The 24,291-nt window shown below is 51.7% G+C and overlaps 1 protein-coding gene across 2 annotated transcripts in view; it reads right to left on the bottom strand.

Moving 5' to 3' along the window:
• Window positions 1–24,291, bottom strand: part of LOC145714930 (polyprenol dehydrogenase-like) — a 203,029-nt gene that overhangs the window by 51,124 nt on the left and 127,614 nt on the right. Inside the window, exon 7 of one of the 2 annotated variants that reach the window (XM_081794464.1) lies at window positions 13,225–14,475. The exons of the other annotated variant lie outside the window; for it this stretch is intronic. Coding sequence (XP_081650590.1) covers window positions 14,272–14,475 — 204 coding nt within the window. The 3' untranslated portion in view covers window positions 13,225–14,271. Of the gene's footprint in view, window positions 1–13,224; window positions 14,476–24,291 lie in introns of those variants that run through there. 2 annotated transcript variants of the gene reach the window in all.

Here is a 24,291-nt window from a genome sequence, read left to right as displayed (position 1 = left end):
TACCCCTAACCCTATGGGAAACAGGCACGTGTGTTTTATCCCACATGTTGGAGCTCTCGCTGCCAGAGCAGGACTGGAGCCAATGCAGCGGACGGATGCAAGAGCCAAACAGAGAAATGTCAACGAGGACCCTCAGCCCTGACAGCAGTCTTGGTTCATCACCACCCAGCTGGAATGAACCTGGGGCCTCTTCATTTCCGGGCTGACGGACGGGCTGTATTTTAGAAAGCTGGAAAGAGGGTCCTTTCTGGATGTCTACGTGCTGTGCACATGTGCCTTCACAGGGGCTCCCTGTGATTCCCTGCAACTCTCTGTTCCCCATACCCACGCACACCTGGGTGCACCATTCACACACACGTGAACATAAAACCATACCTGAAGTGCGCACCTGCACACATACATTTGCTCGTGTAGACATTCACGCGTGCACACAGTGCGGTATGTGCGTGCACACACATGCATATGTAAACATTAATGCATGCACACACGTGCGTGTATAAACATGCATGTGTGCACACACGTGCATACGTAAACATTCATGCGCGCACACGTGTGTGTATGTAAACATTCATGCGTGGACACACGCGCATATGTAAATATTCATGCACACACGTGCATATGGAAACATTCATGCATGTGTGCACACACGTGCATGTGTAAACATTCATGGATGCACACACGTGCACATGGAAACATTCATGCATGCACACATGTGCATGTAAATGCATGTGTATGTTTCTCTCACACATACATTTAACCATGTACAGTCTTGTGCACACTCATATATATATATATATATACATGCACGCACATATATGCATATAAATATATGTGTGCAGGAGTGCCTGGGTGGTCCAGTCGGTTAAGCGTCAGACTCTTGATATTGGCTCAGGTCATGATCTCACGGTTGGTGAGTTTGATCCCTGCATCAGGCTCTGTGCTGACAGTGCAGAGCCTGCTTCAGATTCTCTCCCTCCTTCTCTCTGTCCCTCTCTCACTCATGCTCTCTCTCTCTCTCTCTCTCAAAATAAACTAAAAAAATTTTAATGTATATGTGCACACACATTCTCTCACACACATTTAAGCATGCACACTCATTCGTATACACACGTGCACACACTTTCCTATGCGCACACGCACATATGCACACATTCCTGCAAGCATGTGCACACACGCATGCACACACGTTCATGCACGCACGTGCACACACACGCACATGTGCATATACTCCTTCATGCACGTGCACACACATCCTACACACATGTGCACACATGTGCGTGCACATTCCTGCATGCATGTGCACATACACACTTCTGCACACACACTCCTGCACGCTCCCGTGTGAACCCTGAGGCATCTGCGATGTTGACAATGTACATGAAACAACGTTGGTCCCTCCCAATGCACTGAATCTGCTACAAAACCCATCTTCCTGTTTGCAAGCCGATCCTCCCCTCCCAGGTCTGCTGTCAGGGGTAAGTCACCTCCGTCTTCTTAGGGCACCTCGTGAGGCAAAGAGCCTTCGGTCAACTTCACAAGGAGCCCTGGGATGCGCTGCCCTACCCCCTGCTCTGCGGGAGACCGGGGCCTACGACCGGCTCTCTGGTGTGTAAGTCCTCCCTCCTGCTTATCTCTCCAGAACCACCAAGGAGAAGAGGCTCGACAACAATGTGACAATGTCATCACCATGTTGAGCACCTGCTCCCGTGATTCTCACTACTCTGGGGCTTCACAGAAGGAGACACCAAGGCAAAGTGTGGCTGCACATCTCTCCTGGGGTTGTGGGTGTGCAGCTGGGCAGCCCCACCCTTTACACAACCGTCTCTTGGACTTGGCCTCACGACTCTCCAGTAACATGAGTCTCCTTTGGTTCTGGAATCACAAAACCGATCCCTGCCTCAGGGCCTTTGCACACCCTGATGGATCACTCTGCCATCCCAGATATACGTATGACCCACTCCCTCTCATCAGGGAGGTCTTGCTCAGATTAGATATCATCCCTTCTATGACCCTGTATGAACTTTCTCTACCTACTTCTGTCCCTTGCCTGATTTCATATTTCTACCTTGGTGTTCATCATTCTCTGAGTTCATGTGTATTTCAAATTCAGACCTATATTTGTATGTATTTACATCTATCTATCTATCCACCCATCCACCCATACATCATATCTATCTATCTATCTATCTATCTATTATCTATCATATATCTATCCATCCTATGTATCTATCTATCTATCCATCTATCCATCCACCCATCCATCCATCCACCCATGCACCTACCCATATATCTTGTCTGTCTATCTATCTATCTATCTATCTATCTATCTATCTATCTATCATCTATCTGTGATAGTGGTTAAAAACTGGGGGCGATTGTGCCCTCAAGTAACATTGTTGGTTGTCACATGGGAACAGGGAAATGGTGCTGCCGTGTGGTGGGTTGAGACCAGAGATGGTGGTCAACAACCTTCAGTGCCCAGGACACCCCACATCAAAGTCACCCCCTTCCAGACGTCAGGAGTCCCCAGGGGAAGATGGTCTGGTCTGGCAGATGAAGGCATCTTAAGAGACAGAATCTTTTCTGCCAAATCAGCAGAGTGGGAACATACCCCCCCCCCACCCCCCTCCCGGAAGCGTGCACTCTGGTGCAGAGTAGTCTCTGAATCAGCCCTTGGGTCTGAAAAGCTGTGGTTAGAATCTCCACGACCTCACAGTGGGTCTGGCCTCAGGGAAGGTGCTGTTCCCAGGCAAGCAGGGCCCCGTTGTGGCATCTTGTCCAGTAACCCCTCTTGCAGGACCCGGACCTTTTACAGAAATCCGCTCTTGAAAAATTCATGTTGCAGACAGCGTCAGAATGCAAGACGTCTCTGCTCCCGCGCTTTGATAAAGGAGGGTCCGGGAGGGATGATCCTCACGGGATGGTAAGGCGTGGCCACCATCAGGAGAATCAGCATTCTCTGTGTGCGCATGTCCCTGGAGGCCGGATCAGTCTCCTGTCACACACGACCCCACACTCAGGGGCTCAAAACAACACGCATGTGTGGTCCTGCCATTCTGGAGGCAGCAAGTCTGGACAATGGCTCTCGTGGGGCTAAAATCAAGCCTCCTGCGGGGCTGGGTGGCTCCAGAGGCTCAGGGGAGGATCCGTTTCCCTGCCTTTGTGAAGGTTCTAGAGGCACGTTTTGTGTATTCCTGTGTTTTCCTGGTTCCTTCGTGCGAAACCGGCAGGTTAGCCTTGTTAAACCTCCGCGTTTGACATCACGTTGCCTTCTATCTGACCTTCCCGCCTCCCTCTAGACCCACCTCCAGGTCGCACCCACTGGCTCCCCGTGCAGTCCTTGTATGGTTTATGTCTCTAACCTGTGATTTTCAGCAACTTGCACGCATGATTCTCCTACAGAGATACCGTGAGCCTGCATTAAGGCTTTTTGTTTGTCTGTTTTTACGTGAGGGAGCTTGGCAAGCATTACGATGTCGAGGGGACGTTCTACGGAGGCTGGAGGGGTCGGTCAACGCACAGTCAGGAAGGAGGTGAATTCAGGGACTCTTGCTTTCGGCTCATGGTTTGTGAGGTTGAGCCCCATGTCAGGTGTAAGAGGGCGTTGTCTTTGCACAGGTGTGGAGGCAGCCTCAGAGGGGGGCACCTGGCTGCAGTGTGCATGCTCTCAGGTGGGGCTCCCCCCAGCATCCCAGACCCTCACACCTCTGAGAATGTCACCCTGGGACACCTCTCCTCCCAAAAGCAAGCAGCAGTGGTCCTGAGCTCCTGTGGGTCTCAGGGACTGTTTTAAAAATTTATTTCTTCGTTTTCGGTCTGGAATGAAGTCGTAACTCACTTGGAATATTAATGGAGGCTTCAGCTCTGGTAATGTAAAATCTAGTGCACATAGCTTTAAATGTTTGCAACAGCATAGTATTTGGGGGGGTGCTCATGGTTCCCTAAAGGGAGCAATTCAACCCCCAGGGACACTTGGGGGCTGTCAAAAGGAGGGGGCTGCTACACCATGTGATGGCTGGAGACCAGAGATGCTGTTCAACACCCTATGGTGCCCAGAATGCCCCACATCACAGTCACCCAGCCCCAGATGTCAGCATAACAGATTCTGTATGTCTGTCTGCCGTCTGTCTGTCTAGCTATGTATGTATCTATCATTTATCCCTATGTCTATCTATCCATCTATTATCTATCTATCTATCTATCTATCTATCTATCTATCTATCTATCATCTATCCATCTATCTATATACCCTTGTATCTACCTATCTATCCCTATATCTATCTATCCATCTATCTATCCCTGTATCTATCTACTATGTATTATCTATCTATCTATCTATCTGTCATCTATCCCTCCTTATATCTATCTATCCATCTATTATCTATCTGTCTGTCATCTATCCATCTATCTATCCATCTTTATATCTATCTATCCATATTATCTATCTATCTATCTATCTATCTATCTATCTATCTATCTCATCTATCCATCTATCTATCCATCCTTATATCTATCTATCTATCTACGTATGCATCCATCCATCATATCTGATGAGGTTTTTGGGGTGACAGTGTAGTTTGTGGGGTCTGGACCCAACAGCCAAGAAAGAATTCTTGAAGACGTCTTTGGTGCAAAAAAAGGTGATTTTATTGAAGCTCGGGGGCAGGACCTGTGGACAGGAAGAGCTGCCCTGGGACCTTGAGGAGAGACTTAGTTATATACTATGGGGCTGCGGGAGGTAAAGTCCAGGGGAAGTTTCCAGTGAGATTTTCTTGTGCCAAAGAAGTCTCCCAGGATACTGGAGGCTTGGCCATTGTCAGGCTAAGGTGGTTTTTCCCTCTAGCAAAGCATTAGCATTAAGACAGTAGGTAGTTTCTGGAGAAACGTTTTACTCTGCCTGCCTCAAGGATTTGCCAAAGGGCTGCAGGTTAGAAGGAAATTGAGTTTTATCTGCCATTTCCTTCCGCCTTTGTTCCCCACATCACTGTGGAAGGGAGGGTGATGTTGCGGTCCAGGAAATCGAGTCTATAGGTTTCTGGAGATTAGTCTATTGATAAGATTGCCATTTTCTTATAATTTACTAAGACATTTGTAAATAGGTGGAGACACAGGTCCTGCAGGACTATGATCTCTATTAGTTAACCATTTGTTTTCCCCCTTTCCTTTGTTCTTGGACGGCCATGAGTGCTTGAGGAATATCACGCATTCCACCTGGGGGTGGGATGGGGGTGTTTGCAACCTATCAGCTTGGTTATACTCCCTTATCAATATCTATCTATCCATCCATCACGTTATCTATCATCTATCTATCTATCATCTATCTATCCATCCATCCATCCATCCACCCACCCATACATCATATCTATCTATCTATCTATCTATCTATCTATCTATCTATCTATCCATCCATCATATCTATCTATCTATCCATCATATCTATCTATCTATCTATCTATCTATCATATCTATCCTATCTATCTATCCATCCATCTATCCACTTACCCATCCACCCATCCATCCATCCAACCACCCACCTACCCATCCATGCATCTATTATGATCTATCTACCTATCTACCTACCTATCTATCCGTCTATCTATCATGTGTCTATCTATCTATCCATCCATGAGGTATGGCAGTGCTTTGCAACCAGAGACAACTTTTTACTCCTCAGGGGACACTTGCTGATATCTAGCGACATTAAAAAAAAAAAATGTTTACTTATTTTGAGAGAACGTGCATGTGTAGGGGAGGGGCAGAGAGAATCCCAAGCAGGCTGCTTGCTGTCGGCCCAGAACCCCACGCACAGCTTGATCCCACGAACTGAAAGAGAAAATCACGACCTGAGCTGAAATCAAGAGTTGGACACTCAACCGACTGAGCCACCCAGGTGCCCCTAGGGACAGTTTTGACTGCCACAACTGGGGGCTTGCTACTAGGATCTGCCGCGTGGAAACCAACACCTACAGTGCCCAGGATGTGCTGCCCCACAGGATAAACCAACCCAAAATACCAAGCTTGCCTGGATGGAGGATATCTGAGACACCTGAGCATATGCAATAATGTCATCCCATAGAAATTATGCATGTACAAGTGTGTGTGTGTGTGTGTGTGTGATTCACAAATTTGTTTCAGGGATACATACACACATATACATATATCTACATATGCATATGAACATATGCATATACATGTGTCTATCTGTGAAACAAATGTCTGAAGAATCCAAGGTCTGCCCACGTGGCTGCACTTCCTGGCTCTGTCCCGCGGGCCTCCGGCTGGGGATTCATAAAGTGCTGATGTCGTCCCGTCCCTGCTGAAACACATCCACCAGCCGTTCTGCACGAGGGCTGCTATTTGTTCTGGCCGACGGTGCTTTTGGGCGTTGCAGTCGGGGAATTATTTTGCATATATAACCTCACCACGAGCCATTTCTCCTAATACCCGAGGCACATACTGAAAGCAAATCCTGTGCCTTCTGACAGCTTCCTGAGTTGTGTTCATCACCCAGGACCGTTTTTACAACTCCCTGCGGCCGCCACCCATTTGCGCAGAGCGTCTGGGCTTCCTGGGTTCTTAGGCAAGTGACTGCTGTATTTCTCTCCGTGTCGGTGTTTATAAAAAGTGCCACGGAAAGGATTTCGAAGACGCGTAAAAATGATGAAACCTGTTTGTTCACGTTTTGAAGGCTTTGCTCACGTGGTCCCCTTTCCTTCACAGACACAGAGGGTCCATGAGGCAGGACTTTTGCTAGAAGGCAGCATTAAAATGGCTCGCCTTTGCCAAGGATGCCAGAGGGAAGGTCGGAGACAAAAAAGCAAAGCAGCCTGCAGCCACTTGGATTCAGATCTACGGCCCCAGGGAGGAGAGGCCAAGCCAGGGGTTGAGTAGGGACGGTCTGCTTTAACCAGGGCCCTTTCTGAGACGAGACTGCCCAGATATTTACACTTTCTCAATAGGCAGCCTCAGTGTAAGGGAGACAGGTCTTTGAAGAGAGGAGGTGTGTTTTTTTCCCCCTGGGGCCTCAATGCTACATGCGAAGGAGCATTTGACATATGGCAGAATTTTGTGTTTGAAAAGGAAGATAGGTAGCCGTCCAGGGTGTGTCGGGAGCTGTGTTCAAAGCATCCGGTCTGGAAACAGTGCTTGTATGGTCAGGTGGACGGAGACCAAGGGGGACCCTGCGGAACGCCTTTGCCTCTGTTTCTATGCACGTTAATACGAGTACACAATTCAGAGGCATTTAGCACGTTCGCCACATTGTGCAGCCATCACGCCCATCTGGTTCCAGATCATTCTCATTCCCCCAAAAGGAGACCCCATGCTTTACCCCCTCCCCCAGCCCCTATAACCACTAATCTTTCTGTGTCTATGGATTTAAGTATGTTAAGACGTTTTTGAGGCTGGTTCTTAGCGTGTGTATTAATATTTCCTTTTTCATGGTCAAATAATATTTCAGTGTAGGGATGTATGCTAATGCATTTTTCTTTTTTAACTACCATTCAGGCTCAACGTGGGGCTTGATCTCACGCCCCTGAGGTCAAGAGTCTCATGCTCTGCCCACAGAGCCAGCCAGGCACCCACTAATGCTTTTTTATTATTTATTTATTTATTGTTTAAAAGTGTACTTATTTTTTTAATATGAAATTTATTGTCAAATTGGTTTCTATACAACAGCCAGTGCTCCCCCAACAGGTGCCCTCCTCAATGCCTGTCACCCACCCTCCCCTGCCCTCCCTCCCACCCCCCATCAACCCTCAGTTTATAGTCAGCTTTTAAGTCTCTTATGTTTTGGCTCCCTCCCTCTCTTTTTTTTCTTCCCCCTCCCCATGGTCTTCTGGTAAGTTTCTCAGGATCCACATAAGAGTGAAAACATATGGCATCTGTCTTTCTCTGTAGGACTTATTTCACTTAGCATCACACTCTCCAGTTCCATCCACGTTGCTACAAATGGCCATATTTTATGAAAAGATGCTCAATGTCAGTCTTCATCAGGGAAATACAAATCAAAACCACACTGAGATATCACCTCACACCAGTCAGAGTGGCTAAAATGAACAAATCACGAGACTATAGACGCTGGAGAGGATGTGGAGAAACGGGAACCCTCTTGCACTGTTGGTGGGAATGCAAATTGGTGCAGCCACTCTGGAAAACAGTGTGTAGGTTCCTCAGAAAATTAAAAATAGACCTACCCTATGACCCAGCAATAGCACTGCTAGGAATTGACCCAAGGGATACAGGAGTGCTGATGCATAGGGGCACTTGTACCCCAATGTTTATAGCAGCACTCTCAACAATAGCCAAATTATGGAAAGAGCCTAAATGTCCATCAACTGACGAATGGATAAAGAAGATGTGGTTTATAGATACAATGGAATACTACTTGTCGATGAGAAAGAATGTACTTATTTTGAGAGAGAAATAGAGCATGAGCAGGGGAGGAGCAGAGAGAGGGACAAAGAGAGAATCTCAAGCAAGCTCTGAGCTGTCAGCACAGAGCCCGATGCAGGACTCAAACTCACGAACCATGAGATCATGACCTGAGCCAAAGTCGAGAGCTGGAGGCTTAACCGACTGAGCCCCGCAGGTGCCCCAGGAATGCATTTTTAATGCGCCCGCACTATCCTAAAATGAAATCATAGATACTTACCCCCATAGTCAAACTGAATGATAGCCACGTCGTGTCCACATAATACAATTTATAAGAAAGTGATAGGCATTGGAACATGTCAGTGCTTGGAGACGATGAAGCAGGAAGATGCTTGTGTGTGGGATCCCCAGTGAAGGTGTCGGCCTCAAAACAGAGGCTGCCCCAGGCATGCTGTGTTCTCACTCAAATGCCAGCAGCTGCAACGTCAATTTCTGCACAAGTTGAACAATGCAACCAAGGGCAATCTTGGGTTAATGCAGTGGTTGCTTGGCTGGAAAATGCAACGATGGCATTTATGTGTCAACAGAGCATTTGGTTGTAGACTCGGGTTAGTTACACAGAACGTCCACCTGCATCTGGGCCAGACGTTGAGAAGGCATGTGGGCGTGGGGACATTCTACATGAGGTGGCCCTGTCTTGTGCCTTACAACACGTCTAACATGCTGGCATCCTCCTGCTAAATGTGAAGGGGAGATTTGTTTTCTCAGTGTGCTCTTCTCTGTGTTTCCATGAACCATGTGGAGAACAGCCAGAATGGAAAACCACCGGGCCATGGGGAAGGGAAGCCAACAACTCGTCAGGTGTAGGTGACGTGGACCCAACTCACGACAGTGGTATTACTCACACAGTATTACTCACTTCTGCAGCCTGAATCCCCACGTACAGCCAACCTCTTGCGAGGGCAATGACCATAAAAAGACTCATTGAACAAAACAGGACACTCTTTGCCCAAGTTATAGCAAATAGACATCTCCCAGTGTAAGTGTCAAAGCACCATGCCCTACACATCAAGTATATACTTAAGTTATACCTCAATAAAGTCAGAAGAATAAAATGAATACCCCCCCCCCCCCCCAAAAAAGGCCCTCGTAGTTACCATGCTCTGATTTTCTCCAGGATATTTTCCATGAAAACCCAGTTGGCCACACTTAGCACCATGGTAGACCAGTTGTACCACACGGTCTTCTTTGAAGGACAATGTAAGTGGGTCTTGGGTGACTTAGAGCAAACAAAGTTTTTAAGGCACTGCTGGACTCGTGACAGTAAAATTATTTTTATATCTACACGTCTGGGAAAATTTAAACACACGCTTGAGTAACCCACGGGCTAAAGAGGAAAACAAGGAGACAGGGATGGCCGACGGTATCTGTGAGACATTAACCAAGTCAGAGGGAGAAATGAGGGACACAGAAGGCTAGACGTCCAGAAACTAAACAATAAATGGCATTCGTCAAATCAGGAAGTCGGACGATCCATCCCAGAAAGAAGGCAAAGAATTGTAAAGAGAAGCAAAGGAAGAAATTAGACACCTGGCGTAACCAAAAATGATAGATTAGCAACTAAACGCACACACTGGTAGAGCTCTATTCCTGAACAGGAGAACGCACTTCATTAGTTAAGAATCTCAGAGCCAGAGATTACTACACGCACACATTCACGCACTGTCCCTTCAGGGCACATGCTGGAAACCAGGAGGGACTTAAGTCTGGGTTTGTGTTTGTGCTTTTAAAGCTTTTGGTAAACAAGCAAAAAATGTAGACCGAATGCCCAGGATTCCGGTATGCAGATGACAAAAAATACAGCTGCCACTACAATTCCTTGAACCACACGGTGTGAACTGTGCGGGTCCACTGAGATGCGGATTTTTTTTCAATAAATACAGCACAGTCCTGTAAAGGTATTTTCTCTTCCTATGATTTTCTTAATCGCACTTTATTTTCTGTAGCTGATCTCATTGTAAGCACACAGTATATAATACACAGAGCATTCAAAATGTGTGTTAGTTGACTATTTATGTTATCAGTCAGACTTCTGGTCCACAGTAGGCTCCTAGCAGTTAAGTTGTTGGGGGGTTAAGAGTTACATGTGGATTTTTGAGTGCATAGAGGCTGGGCAGCCCTAACCCCCTGTGGTTCAAGGGTCAAGTGTGATTTCTCCACTTGAATGGCAAATCAAATCCAGACTTTGGATGCAAAGACACGGGTGGCATACATTTATTCCTGAACTTCCCTTAAGCAGACTGCATACATGGGTCTTGTTGTCCTCTCAGCAAAGCTGGGTGCAGACAGGGTGGGTGTCAGCATCATCATTCAGTAGACGATGCATCACAGAGACCCAAAGGCTTAATGATGGCGCCCGATGCAAGACTTCACGCTTCCCAAAGCTCCGATCCAATGGAAATGAGCATGGAATGCCCTCCCTGACCCATAGGCCAATCCAAGAAGCTTCCCCCCAATCCCGCCTCCTTCCTTGGAGGGAGCCCAGTGCACCTTCTCTGGTTGTGTTTCCTAATAGCCAAGATGAGAGTTGCCCATGCCACCTGTTCATGGTACAGACATCCTCAATATCCAGTTGGCATCTAGACAGAGCCTGTGTACTACACGGACCAGCCTTTGGTCACTTGAGTGAGCTTGTGTTTCCTCAGAACCTGGCTTGTAGCAATGACTGACTGACTGACTGACTGACTAAGTGACTGAACAGATGAATGAACGATGGGGTCCCTCCCGCTGCTGAACCCAAACAGAGCTCATTGTTGCTACACCGAGGGAAGAAAAGAACCTCTTTAACGAGAAGACAAACACACATCATGAGCCCAACTACCGAATCGAGTCTTGCCCGCGGATGGAAAGTCATCACCCTGGAGTGTGCACGGAGACCCTGTCCACTCCCCTAACGTGAGCCACAGGCTCAAACCCAGGACCTCCAGTGCCTGCCAAGCCACAGATTTCGCTTTACTCACCCAGAGATCCGCACGATTTCTCCGGCTTCTGGGAAATGTCTCCGAGGAATTTTATGATCCGGTGTCGAGGGAACAAGCTACCTTCTCCAGAACTATGTTGTTGTTTTCTTCCCTCTCTCTTCCAGGGAGGAAAAGAAACATAAGGTCTGTCACGTAACGAGGAGGAGGAATCTGAGGCCAGGGTCCTACAACGTTCAAATTGTTTGTGAAGCGCGTCTTCTCAGCTTGGGGATTGTGGCATCTGTCAAATCCCGGCGTGTGTGTTATCTCAGTGGTGGAAGATGTCGGCTTGGCCAGGAGCCATCCTGAGCCTCGACTCGGAAAGTACCTTTGTGATCACGGACACGGTCGCTGGCATTTGTGTACAATGGCCTCAAGCTGTAATAGGTTCTCTGATGACATATAAATGCTCCAACGTTGGCACCTTCCAGAACTCAAGATTCTGTTTTGTGGTGCAAATTCCCGGCTATTCGGAATACTAGATGAGGCACAGCTCGCTCTTGGTTTAATCAAGGAAGGGATTCTAGTTCTAGAAGACATTAGTCCGGAGTCTAGGGCTTCAGTAGGATATCTGAGCAGTCTGAGGGCGTGCCGATACCCAGGGCTGGAAGCTGTAATTCAAATATGCCTGGCTCAGGGGAGGGGGAGCGGTCCTTGAACTTGGAAGATCAAGAAGATGCCTTCAGAAGCTCTACAGAAATGCTGATTATCCAGAGGAATTGCTTCTGGAATTCTGTTGAAATTGGAGATGACCAGCAATCCTTTTCAGAGGCTCCCCCAGTGGGCAACCAAAACCCACGAGCCTTAGTGGACCTTCAGAAACATCTTCAGCATCTTTGTTGAGAAGGAGGTCTCTGTAGGGTTTACCACCTTGGCCACGGAAACACGGAGAACTCCCCCCGGGCATTCTCACGTCTCCCAAACCAGAGCAAAGACATTCCTTTGCATTTTATTAAGTTCCCGTTAAGGGACGCTCCATTCCCGAAGGAGAACGCCTCATGGCGCCAGTCCATCCACCCTGACCATCCAAGCAGCGAACTATAAAGCACCTGTCCCCGTGTCCAGTGTGAACCCCACACTGGAAGAGCTGCGGGCTGTGGTTCCAAAGAATGCATGTGCCCAGAGTTGACATCGGGTTTGAGTCTTTGATGAGATTCTGTCAACGGAGGGAATGGAGAGTGAGATGACCAGCCTGTGGTCACTGGTCTGGAAATGCCATCTGCAGTCCAGAGGCACAGACACAGTCTCCTTCCTATTGCATGTCCAACGGCTAGTTTGTTGTTGTTAGAATTTGAGGACATCTTCAGACGGAGGACGGAGCCATCCTTGCCCGACTGGGGGTGAGGGTGAGCCCTAAAGTCAAGGATCCTGCCCAGTAGAGTGCGTGAGATATTCGGAAGCGTCGGGAGCTGTATGAGGTCCTATCAATTTCCATCAGATTCTATCAGGTTCCAAATTCCTATCAATTGGTTGGTGGCTTAAAAGCATAGGAGTTCACCTTCCCCCAGCTCTTGAGAGCCAGGCGGGGCAGGGTCACGTTCCCTCCAGAGGCTCCCGGGGAAGATCCTTCTGGCCTCTTCCACCTTCTGGGGGCTCCAGGAGTCCCTGTGTGTGGCTGTGTGTCTCCAATCTCTGCCCCCATCGTCACATGACCTCTTCCTCGTTTGTCACGAAATCTCTGTCTACTTATTTCAGAAGAGGAAACTTGGGATCACGTTGGGTCTGCCTCGAGAAGCCAAGATGATCCGCTTGTCCTAATTCCCTCCCAAAGATTATCTTTCCAAGTAGCATCACATTCACAGGTTCTGGGAGGGTAGCACGTGCAGGTATCTTTTGAACCGGATCATACTTCACCTCCTAGAGAGACCGACTGGACACAACCCCAACGACCTTCCAGGTCTGCCTGACTTCCACTGCGTGTGCCACCCCTCATGTCCCTGGTGGACAAGCTGCCTGTGCCTACGGATATGCAAGGAACCAGAAGGAAATGTGCGGCTCAGCTGGGCTCTGATGAACTGTGGTCACCACCCACGACTGGGCATTACATATTTTTAAGACTCGTCTAGTATCCTGGACTAAGTATAAACCGGGTCCTGCAGATGTCTCTAGGAAGGGTGCCAACGGAAACGTTAACAGACATTCTGTTAGGGACACAACCCATGGGGACACAACCCATGGCAAGAGCTGTCCAGACCCCTCTCTTCCTCCCCATCCTACAGATCTCTATGGGGAGTGCCGTCCAGGACCCTGTCCGCCCACCTGTTCTACGGAATCCCTGACTGGCATTGGTCATATCCACATGACGATGGGCTTGAGCTCATGTCAGCAGACCTACGGGCAGAAGGTGGCACCGGGGCAGGGTCATTGTCAAAGTGTGGAGTAGACCATGGGTTTCCACCTCAACCTGGACCCAACAGACTGAGGAAGGCTCATGTCTCTCTGTCTTGGGGACCCAGGAGTCCAAGCTGAGTGTCCAGAATAGTGGGTGTGTGGGAGAACAAAGGAGTCACGGGACCCAGAAACCTCTGGAGACCCGAGGCTTCATGCTCGTGTCAAAGTGCCTGTGTCACTTGAAACGTGTCTCCTCAAACCTACTCCCTGCCGTGTTACTCAAGAAACATGGAACACTTGGGTTAGGCAGCATTTAATGGTTCTTGGCACTTGGGAGAAACTTGGCACACAATTTATGGCTCACGGCCACTTGGAGGCTACACTCAATATTTCTTTTGTTCCCCGATTTCCCGCAAAGGAAGGACAGCAGACAGGAGACCGTTGGGGACAGAGCCCTGAAGGCAGCCGCTGTGGAAAAGGCAGACACGGGGATCGGTCACAGACCTGCATTTGCCGGGCCCGAGGCGAGGTCTTCCCAATGTGGCCGTTACCCCAAGAGGGTGTCTTGGGTCACGTCAGTGATGCTGGTCATCTGGCAACTTATGGCCCACAGTTGTCTCTGGAGATCTCGGTCGTACGTGAGCATCAGAGACTTGGTCTCCTTCTCGTTGTAAAGGTAGCGGCCGCCGATTCCTTCCAGGTCCGGGGTGACCGCTGCGTAGACGGAGGTCCAGGCGCCCTCATCTGGGGTCTGCGGGGAGAGGGAAGAAGGCCAGGACGCGTCAGCTTTCCGAGCACAGAGCACGGGATTCTCGGGGCCCCCACAGACGCGAGTTTCCAGCGGGGGCTGCGGGGGGGGTGGCAGCGTTCCTGGGCAACGGTCACCGTGTAGGGGGACAGCAAAGTGCAAAGAGAAGCTGGGAACGCAGACAAGACACGTGAGGGCTGAGCCCTGCGTCTGGCGCACCGGGGCAACGTCACAACGTGGGCACAGTCCGCGGGGCGGGGGATCCAAGAGGACCTCAGGACACTGCAAATGGTGGTGACCCCAGGACCCTTGGGGCTGTGATTCCGTGCCCAGAAGCCAGCAGAACGTCCCCTGAGCTGCTTACGACAGGCTGAACGCTCGGGGGGGCTTATGTTGCTTCATAAACTTGCGGAAATCCGCCCGCCCCAGCCCCTCAACCCTTCTCACGGGCCCCGTGGGTCTACACAGCCGACCGCGGGACAACACGCGTCCGCTGCGAGGCGGATGCTTTTCGGGAAATGCCACGCGGTCTTGGAAATGCGTTTTCTCTGCCTAACGAGTCTCTGGACCGCGTTCTCCTTCTCTGGCCTCCCCTGTCGTGAGAACACAGCGCAAAGCACACACAACGTACCCAACGCGGTCAACCTGTTTACGGGACCTGCGAGCCTGCTCGTCCAAGGGAGGCCTCCGGGCCTCACAAGGTGGACGTGCGTCGTCATGTGCACGGGGGTGGGCCTTCCCACGCACGCGCACACACTCCCACGTGCACACACACCCCCACGGACACGCACACACTCCCATAGACACACACACACACACTCCCACGGACACGCACACAGTCCCACAGACACACACACGCTCCCATGCACAGACTCCCACGCACACGCACACACTCCCACGTGCACACACACCCCCCACGGACACGCACACACTCCCACGGACACGCACACACTCCCACGGACACACTCCCACGTACGCACACATCCTCCCATGGACACGCACACACTCCCATAAACACACACACACTCCCACGGACACACACACACTCCCATGCACACACTCCCACGCACACGCACACACTCCCACGTGCACACACACACACCCACGGACACGCACACACTCCCATAGACACACACACACACACACACAGTCCCACGGGCACGCACACACTCCCACAGAGACACACACACTCCCACGGACACGCACACACTCCCATGCACACACACACTCCCATGTGCACACAAACATTCCCACAGACGCACACTCCCACGGACACACACACACACACACTCCCACATGTGCAAACACACTCCCACATGCGCACACACCCCATGGACACACACACACTCCCACATGTGCACACACCCCCATGGGCACACACACACTCCCACGGACGCGCACACACTCCCACGTGCGCACACACACCCCCATGCACACATACTCCCATGTGCACACACACAATTCTATGCACACTCATACTCACACGCATGTACACACATCTATATACACATACATTCACAGGCACGCAAGTCATGTACAGACATATTTACCTGCACACACATATTTTCTCACACACATGTATTCATATGTACTTTCACATGTACACACAGGCACTCTCACTCCCACACATACCTTCACACACATAGTCACACGTACATACTCATGCACACACCTATGCTCACGTGGACAGTCATGTACCCACACGCACGCATCCATTCCCACGCACACACACACATACTCCGATACAGACACATAAGCCCATATTTACATACCCGCGCACACATTTATACACACATACAGTCCCATGCACATGCACACAGTCACCCAAGCCACCCCCGGGCAGCCAGCTCTGCTGACACACGAAGGGGCAAGGAAAAGAGCAGTCTCTTGGCTAGAATGCATCTTGCGAAGAATTAATCACATCCACTTACCCAACTATCATGGCTTAAATACATGATAGATGCTAGGCTTAAAAAAGCAACCGCTGATCATTTGTAGAACATTTTAAAGCCTTGGGCTCATAATGAAGACGGAAATGAGATTTCATTTGTATTCTTTAATTCGTAAACGTTTTGACAGCTCATGAAATAGATGGTTTTATTCATTTATCCCTCATTATATCTCATATCACATCCTAATCATCACCCATCAGAGCAATTATAGGTCATGTCCGCGTGAGAGGGAGGGTGTCATGATAAGTGTGGAGACACACGTGTGTGTACAAGTATGCACACGCACGTACACACACGTGCTTACAGGCACACACATGCTCACATGCACACACACTCACCTGCACGTACTCATCCATGTGCAGACACATGGGCTCACACACTCACCCATGCACACACACATGTGCTCACACATGGTCACGTGCACACACATATACTCATACATGCATACACTCGCTTGTGCACACACTTGCTCACATGCACACTCACTTGTGCGCACACGTGCCCACATGCACACACGTGCTCACACATGGCCACAGGCACACACACATACACATGCACACACTCACATGTGCACACACATGCTGACATGCACACATGTGCTCACACATGGCCACATGCACACACACATACACATGCACACACTCACATGCACACACGTGCTCACACACGGCCACAGGCACACACACATACACATGCACACACTCACATGTGCACACACATGCTCACATGTGCTCACACATGGCCACATGCACACACTTGTGCACACACATGTTCAGACTCACACATGCACACACACGTATACACACGTGCTCACGTGAGCACACACGTATTCAGGCACATGCACACACACTAGCCCACACGCACACACACGTGCTCACCCACAAGCTCGCATGCCGTCACACACCTGATTTTCACCTTTGGGGATTTACCTGCACCCCCTGGAGGAAGAGAACACACCCAAGAGCCTCAGGACCTGGGTTCAAATTCCTGCCTCACCACCTGTTCCCTGAGAGACCTTTGCCAAACCAACCACCCTCCCAGGACCCTTTCCTCACCTGGAAAATGGAAATTATACAACTAGCTTTTCCACACGAGTATCAGGGGAAATGCGCGACGCCTTGCGAGTGAAAGACTTTTGGCAAACGTAGAAACATGGCTGCAAGTGACACACAAGAACCACAAGGGAGACGACTTCTGAGCCCGAGGGGGCTCGTAGAGCGGGAAACGCCACGGGCAGGGGGACGGTCAGCACAGCTGAGTAACCAGGGGGAACGTCCCCCGGGCCCAGCTCCAGCCTCTGTCTGTGCAGCAGCCTTCCTGCTGAGCTGGACGGGGCTGAGCCACCTCAGGCCTGCTGATCTGCGCCCCCCAAGACTCATATGGTGAAGCCCTCGCCCTCGGCCCCCAAAATGCGTTAGATTTGGAGGTGGGTCTGTAAACGGGGGTTATGGTAGAATGAGTCGTTAGGATGGGCCTGATCCCAAGGGGATGGGGTCCTTCTAACAAGAGAGGATGAGCAGACAGACACACAGGACACAGGAGGAACAAGCCTCTGCCCCTTCCTGGAACTCACACACCGCCTCAGCCCTGCCTGATCTCACACCCCCAAACTCAGCCCTGCCGGGATCTCAGCCCCCAAACTCAGCCCCGCCTGGATCTCAGACCACAGGCCTCAGCCCTGCCGGGATTTCAGACCCCCCAGCCTCATCCCTGCCTGGACCTCAGACTCCCAGACTCAGCCTTCCATGGATCTCTGACTTTCAGCCTCGGCCCTGCCTGGATCTCAGACCCCCAAACTCAGCCTCGCCTGGATCTCAGACCACAGGCCTCAGCCCTGCCTGGATCTCAGACCACCAACCTCTGCCCCGCATGGATCTCAGACTCCCAGCCACAGCCCTGCCTGGATCTCAGACTCTCAGACTCAGCCCTGACTGGATCGCAGACTTCCAATCCCAGCCCTGCCTGGACCTCATTCTCCCAGCCTCGGCCCTGCATGGACCCCAGACTCCTAGACTCAGCCCCTCCTGGATCTCAGACAATGAGCCTCAGCCCTACCTGGACCTCAGACTCCCAGCCTCAGCTCTCCTTGGATCTCAGACTCCCAGCCTCGGCCCTACTTGGAATTGAGACCCCCGACCTCAGCCCTGCCTGGATCTCAGACCCCCAATCTCAGGCCCACCTGGATCTGAGACTCCCAGCCTCAGCCCTGCCTGGATCTCAACGTCCTGGCCTCCACCCTGCCTGGATCTCAGACTCCCAGCCTCCACCCTGCCTGGATCTCAGAACCCAAACCTCAGCCCTGCCTTGATCTCAGACCCCCAGCCTCACTCCTGCCTGGATCTCAGACCCCCAGGCTTGGCCCTGCCTGGATCTCAGACTCCCATCCTTGACCCTGCCTAGACCTGACTCCCAGACTCACCCCTGCCTGGACCTCAGACCTCTGGCCTCAGGCCTGCCTGGATCTCAGACACCCAGCATCAGCCCTGCATGGATATCACAGTCCCAGCCTCAGCCCTGCCTGGATCACAGACTCCCATCCTTGGGCCCCTCCTGGACCTCTGACACCCAGCCTCAGCCCTATGTGGATCTCAGCCTCCCAGCCTCAGTCCTGACTGGATCTCACAGTCCCAGCCTCGGCCCTGCCTGGATCTCAGACCCCAGCCTCAGCCCTGCTTGGATCTCAGACCCCCATCCTCAGCCCTGCCTGGACCTCAGATGCTTTACCTTGGCCCTGCCTGGATCTCAGACCCCCACCCTCAGCCCTGCCTGGATCTCAGCCTCCTGTCCTCCAACCCTGACTGGATCTCAGACTCTTGGCCTTGGCCCTGCCTGGACTCACACTCCGAGCCTCGGCCCTGCCTAGATCTCAGATCGCCAACCTCGGCCCTGCCTGGACCTCAGACCCCCGGGTTCAGACCTGCCTGGACCTTAGACTCCCAGCCTCGGTCCCGCCTGCACCTCAGACCCCCAGCCTCAGCCCTGCCTGGATCTCAGACTCCCAGGCTCAGCCCTGCCTGGACCTCAGACCCCCATCCTTGGGCCTGCCTGGATCTCAGACCTCCAAATTCGACCCCACCTGGATCTCAGCCTCCTGCCCTCCACCCTGCCTAGATCTCAGCCTCCCGTTCTTGGCCCTCCTGGATCTGAGACTCCCAGCCTCAGCCCCTCCTGGATCTCAGACTCCCAGCCTCCTATCCTGCCTGGATCTCAGACCCCCAGCCTCAGCCCCTCCTGGATCTCAGACCCCCGGCCTCAGACTTGGGGATCTCAGCCTCCGGGCCTCCACCATCCCTGGATCTAAGACTGTCAGCCTTGGTCCCTCCACGATCTCAGACTCCCAGCCTCGGCCCTGCCTGGATATCAGACCCCTCCACCTCAGCCCTGCCTTGGTCTCAGACCCGTAGCCTCAGCCCTGCCTGGATCTCAGACTCTTCCCTTCGGCCCTGCCTGGATCTCAGACTCCCAGGCTCAGCCCTGCCTGGAGCTCAGACTCCCAGCCTCGGCCCTGCCTGGATATCAGACTCCTAGCCTCAGCCCTGCCTGGATCTCAGACTCCCAGCCTCAGCCCTGCCTGGATCTCAGACCCCCAAGCTCAGCCCCTCCTGGACCTCAGACCCCCAAGCTCAGCCCCTCCTGGACCTCAGACCCCCAGCCTTGGCCCTGCCTGGATCTCAGAACCCCAGCCTCAGCCCTGCCTGGATCTCAGACTCCCAGCCTCATCCCTGCCTGGATCTCAGCCTCCTGTCCTCCAACCCTGACTGGATCTCAGACTCTTGGCCTCCGCCCTGCCTGGACTCAGACTTCGAGCCTCAGCGCTGCCTAGATCTCAGATCGCCAACCTCGGCCCCGCCTGGACCTCAGACCCCCGGGTTCAGACCTGCCTGGACCTTAGATTCCCAGCCTTGGTCCCACCTACACCTCAGACCCCCAGCTTCAGCCCTGCCTGGATCTCAGACTCCCAGGCTCAGCCTTGCCTGGACCTCAGACCCCCATCCTCGGGCCTGCCTGGACCTCAGACCCCCAACCTCAGCCCTGCCTGGATCTCAGCCTCCCATGTTCAGCCCCACCTGGATCTCAGACTCCCAGCCTCAACCCTGCCTGGATCTCAGACTCCCAGCCTCAGCCCTGCCTGGATCTCAGACCTCCAACTTCGACCCCACCTGGATCTCAGCCTCCTGCCCTCTACCCTGCCTAGATCTCAGCCTCCCGTTCTTGGCCCTGCCTGGATCTGAGACTCCCAGCCTCAGACCTGCCTGGATCTCAGACCCCCAAGCTCAGCCCCTCCTGGATCTCAGACCCCCAGCCTCAGACTTGGGGATCTCAGCCTCCAGGCCTCCACCGTCCCTGGATCTAAGACTGTCAGCCTTGGCCCCTCCACGATCTCAGACTCCCAGCCTCGGCCCTGCCTGGATATCAGACCCGCCACCTCAGCCCTGCCTTGGTCTCAGACCCGTAGCCTCAGCCCTGCCTGTATCTCAGACTCCCAGACTGGGCCCTCCTGAATTTCAGCGTCCAGTCTTTGGCACTGCCTGGATCTGAGACTCCCATCCTCAGCCCTCCCTGGATCTCAGACCCCCATCCTCGGCCCTGCCTGGATCCCTGAGGGAGACAATGAATGTGAGTTGTTTAGGACACCCAGTCTGTGGTGTTAGTTGTGGCAGCCTGGGGAACCCTAATTCAACTCAGTAGATGATTTTTCCTCTCCTCCTGGGAGCGTTCCCTGCGGAAGGCTCTAGGGACAGCTGGCCCGTCAGGTGTGTCCTATCTCAGGAAGGAGCTGTGTGCACCCACCTTTTCCAAGGAACAGGTGGTTATACCTTCACTCATTTGCTACACGATGAGTCCGGGGCAGGACATGGTCAGATTCGGCCCCACGGACCTCAGAGTAGGAAGGAAGACTGGTATCGGCAGATACTTCTCAGCCACGTGTCCCGCGAGCGCTGGCGTCCCCATTTGGACTGAATGCGCACGTCCCCCGAGACCCTTACGGGAAAGCCCCAACCCTCAATGGGACGGTATTAGCAGGTGGAGTCTTTTGCAAGTGATCAGGGTGCAATGAGGTCGTGGTGGGATCAGTGCTCTTCCCGGAAGAGGACTTTGCCACCTGAGCAAATGCACACATGCCCCAACCCCAAGCTCGACATTTGAAAGATGCCGTGGTCTAGGTGATGAGAAGACCACGAAGACGAAGGAAGGTTTGTCCTGAATCTCTTTGAGCTAGAGCTCTGCACACCCCAGCGGCAAGGGTAGGCACAGCTGGTGCCACCGCCCCTCCGCTCTCACGTCTCCCCTTTGCTTCTCTCTGTTTTGCGCTCTTATTTCCTGACGTCCTGTGCCTGTGGCTCACGGTGGAGTGATCCGCCATTGGCTGGGCACCAGGCTGTAGGCTGGATGCCCCAGGGAGCCACCATGTCTGAACCTTGACAAGGAAAGCCCACGTGGGTCGACTGTGCATGGGGCCAGCAGAAGAAAGCCCTCCCGCTCTTGGCGATCTTTGGCATTGGGATCCTCCCTCGCTAACTCAACTTTTCCTGTGGTGGACGCCATGTTGGGAAGAAGGCAAGGTCAAAAGGCTTCCTCTCCTATGACCTCTACGACCCGTACCTGCAAGGTAAAGATGTAGGTGATATTTCATGACCCATAAGCTCAAGCTTGGGGATGTTCATCCCCAGGGACCAGAGTTGTTAATCCTTTCTTCTTCTTCCCCGGGATCACTCTTTGGCTCATTCAGTGATGGAACTCACGTCCTAGAGAAGTTCAGCCCCAACCAGGACGGGTAAATGAGGCAGACCCTCCTCAGCTTAATTCGTCAAAGAACCATCGATAGGATGGGATCCAGGTACGCAACTGTGTTCAGACTGACTGTCGACTCAGGTCTGTGATCATACAAATCACGGAGGCAGATTGGGAAGGACCTAATTAAGACGGATATGCGGAAAGCCCCACATCACCTGCATTCTGTCTCTGGCCTCAAGCAACACCAAGGACAGATGACCACCATCAAATCCCCCAGCAAAATCTGATTACCTGCCCTCGTGCAGCTGTAGTGGAGATGAGCTGGTTTCTGGCTCACTCCCAGAATGATGAAGTGTGTTTCTGGGCACTCTGTGCTGAAAAAATCAGTCACCTTCTGCATAGATAAGAAGGTTCTCTAAACAATGCTTCCTGTGGCACAAATAACATACCCCATTGTATCTACAGCTTGTAAAAAAAAAAAAGAAGATAATCCTTAAAGACTTGGAAGATGTCTAAAATGTGAAACCAAACCCAAGAGTGAAATGTGTTGCTTTTATCAGGGGCAGGGGGATCGCTGGGGAACCAGACGCCTGCTGGGAGACCAGGGAAGAGGGCTCTGTGTATTTATAGTTAAAGGTTTTCTCTGCATGAAGCCACGGATGGAACTGGAAACTACAGACTGTTTCAGTGCGATTCAGTACAGCAAATGTCTGTTAAATGCTCACCAATATTTTGTTGGCTCTCGGGGCAGAGCAAAGCTCTTCTGAAAACAACCCCCACCACCCTGTAGCTTACAAGAGGCCGGAGCTGTGGGGTCGGCAGTTGGGCACAGATGCCTGAAAAAATAATAGCAAAATAAGGATGGAATTTAAAGCGTGCTAAATACAACCGCAGGGAAACATGAATGCCTTATAATCACATAATTATAGAGGGCTTTACAGTTTTGGAAATGCTTTCACATATATTCGGTTAGCGATTTTCACAACAATCTTTTCAGATGTTATTATCCAGAATTAACAAATTACCCAAGCGAGGGGCATTGTGGGTGGTGGGGGCAGGGGAGGGTCAGGGTGGGGTCGTGCTGAATGCCCATGTCTTGGTTTTCCCATAGACCCCAACCCTCTCCCTCTTGGTCCTGAATCTGCCTCCCCGTCCCCCATGCCTACGGTTCATTTCTCACCTCCTTTCATGTCTTCGTCTGTGGAATGAAAACCTGACTCTCCTCTGAGCCACAGACGCACATTCATGGCAGCCCAGTTGGTACATGGGGAACTAAAGACCCTACTTAACCCCCTCAAAGTCAAGCATTCCCAGATCCCCACCTGGGCATTTCTCATCACCCCATGTCTTGGACTGGAATCACCATTACTCTCACTTTCCTAAGTCAGCAACCTTGGAATTACCATTGAGTCTTTCCTCTTTCATATGCCAGAGTCAACCAGTCAAGATGTCTTGACCTTCCTCTCTCCCTCTCGAGCACATCCAGTGCCCCCTGCACCAATGCCATGGCCTCTAAGTGCATGGCTCTGATCTCACCTCATCACTGACATTCCCCAACTGGCATCCAGAGCTAACATCCTAAGGTGCCCATTGGCTTGTAGCACACGGTAAGCTTGTCTCCCGGACAAGCTTTGGGATGGGAGTGGGAAGAGCTGCTCTTGGGAGAACTGAGACAAAGGGCAGCTCAGTTCCTTTCTCGGTCTTGAGTTCAGATGGCAGACACAGTGGAGGACAGGCGTGGTGTCCGTTTGACCACCCGCCATCTTGACCCACTTTCTGCATCACACATAGCTCCAGCATTGTTCATCCTCCTTGGACCCTGGCCCAGTCTTCAACCCACCTTCAAAGGCTCCAAGCCCAGTCAAGCTTTCGCCTCCTACCCCCAACACTAGGGTAGACCACTGCCACCAGATTTCTCCTTTTGGCACTCATGAAAATGCTTGGAGTCAAACCAAGGGATAGCTAGTTGAGTTCCCGTCACCGTGGTGCAACTGGGGGCAGTGCCCACCCCAATGCCCCCGTGAGCACTCTTGATCGCTCCGTGCCTGGAAGGTTGCCCGAGATGTCCTCAGTCTGTCTGAATGGACATCCTGCACTGACTCCCAGCTCCACACCTCCTGGGGGATCCCAT

This window comes from Panthera onca, chromosome Y, assembly GCF_046562875.1.
Source record: "Panthera onca isolate mPanOnc1 chromosome Y, mPanOnc1 haplotype 2, whole genome shotgun sequence".
Classification (NCBI taxonomy): Eukaryota; Metazoa; Chordata; class Mammalia; order Carnivora; family Felidae; genus Panthera; species Panthera onca.
The sequence above is the reverse complement of the archived record's forward strand: the minus strand, read 5'-3'. Positions and strand labels throughout refer to the sequence as shown.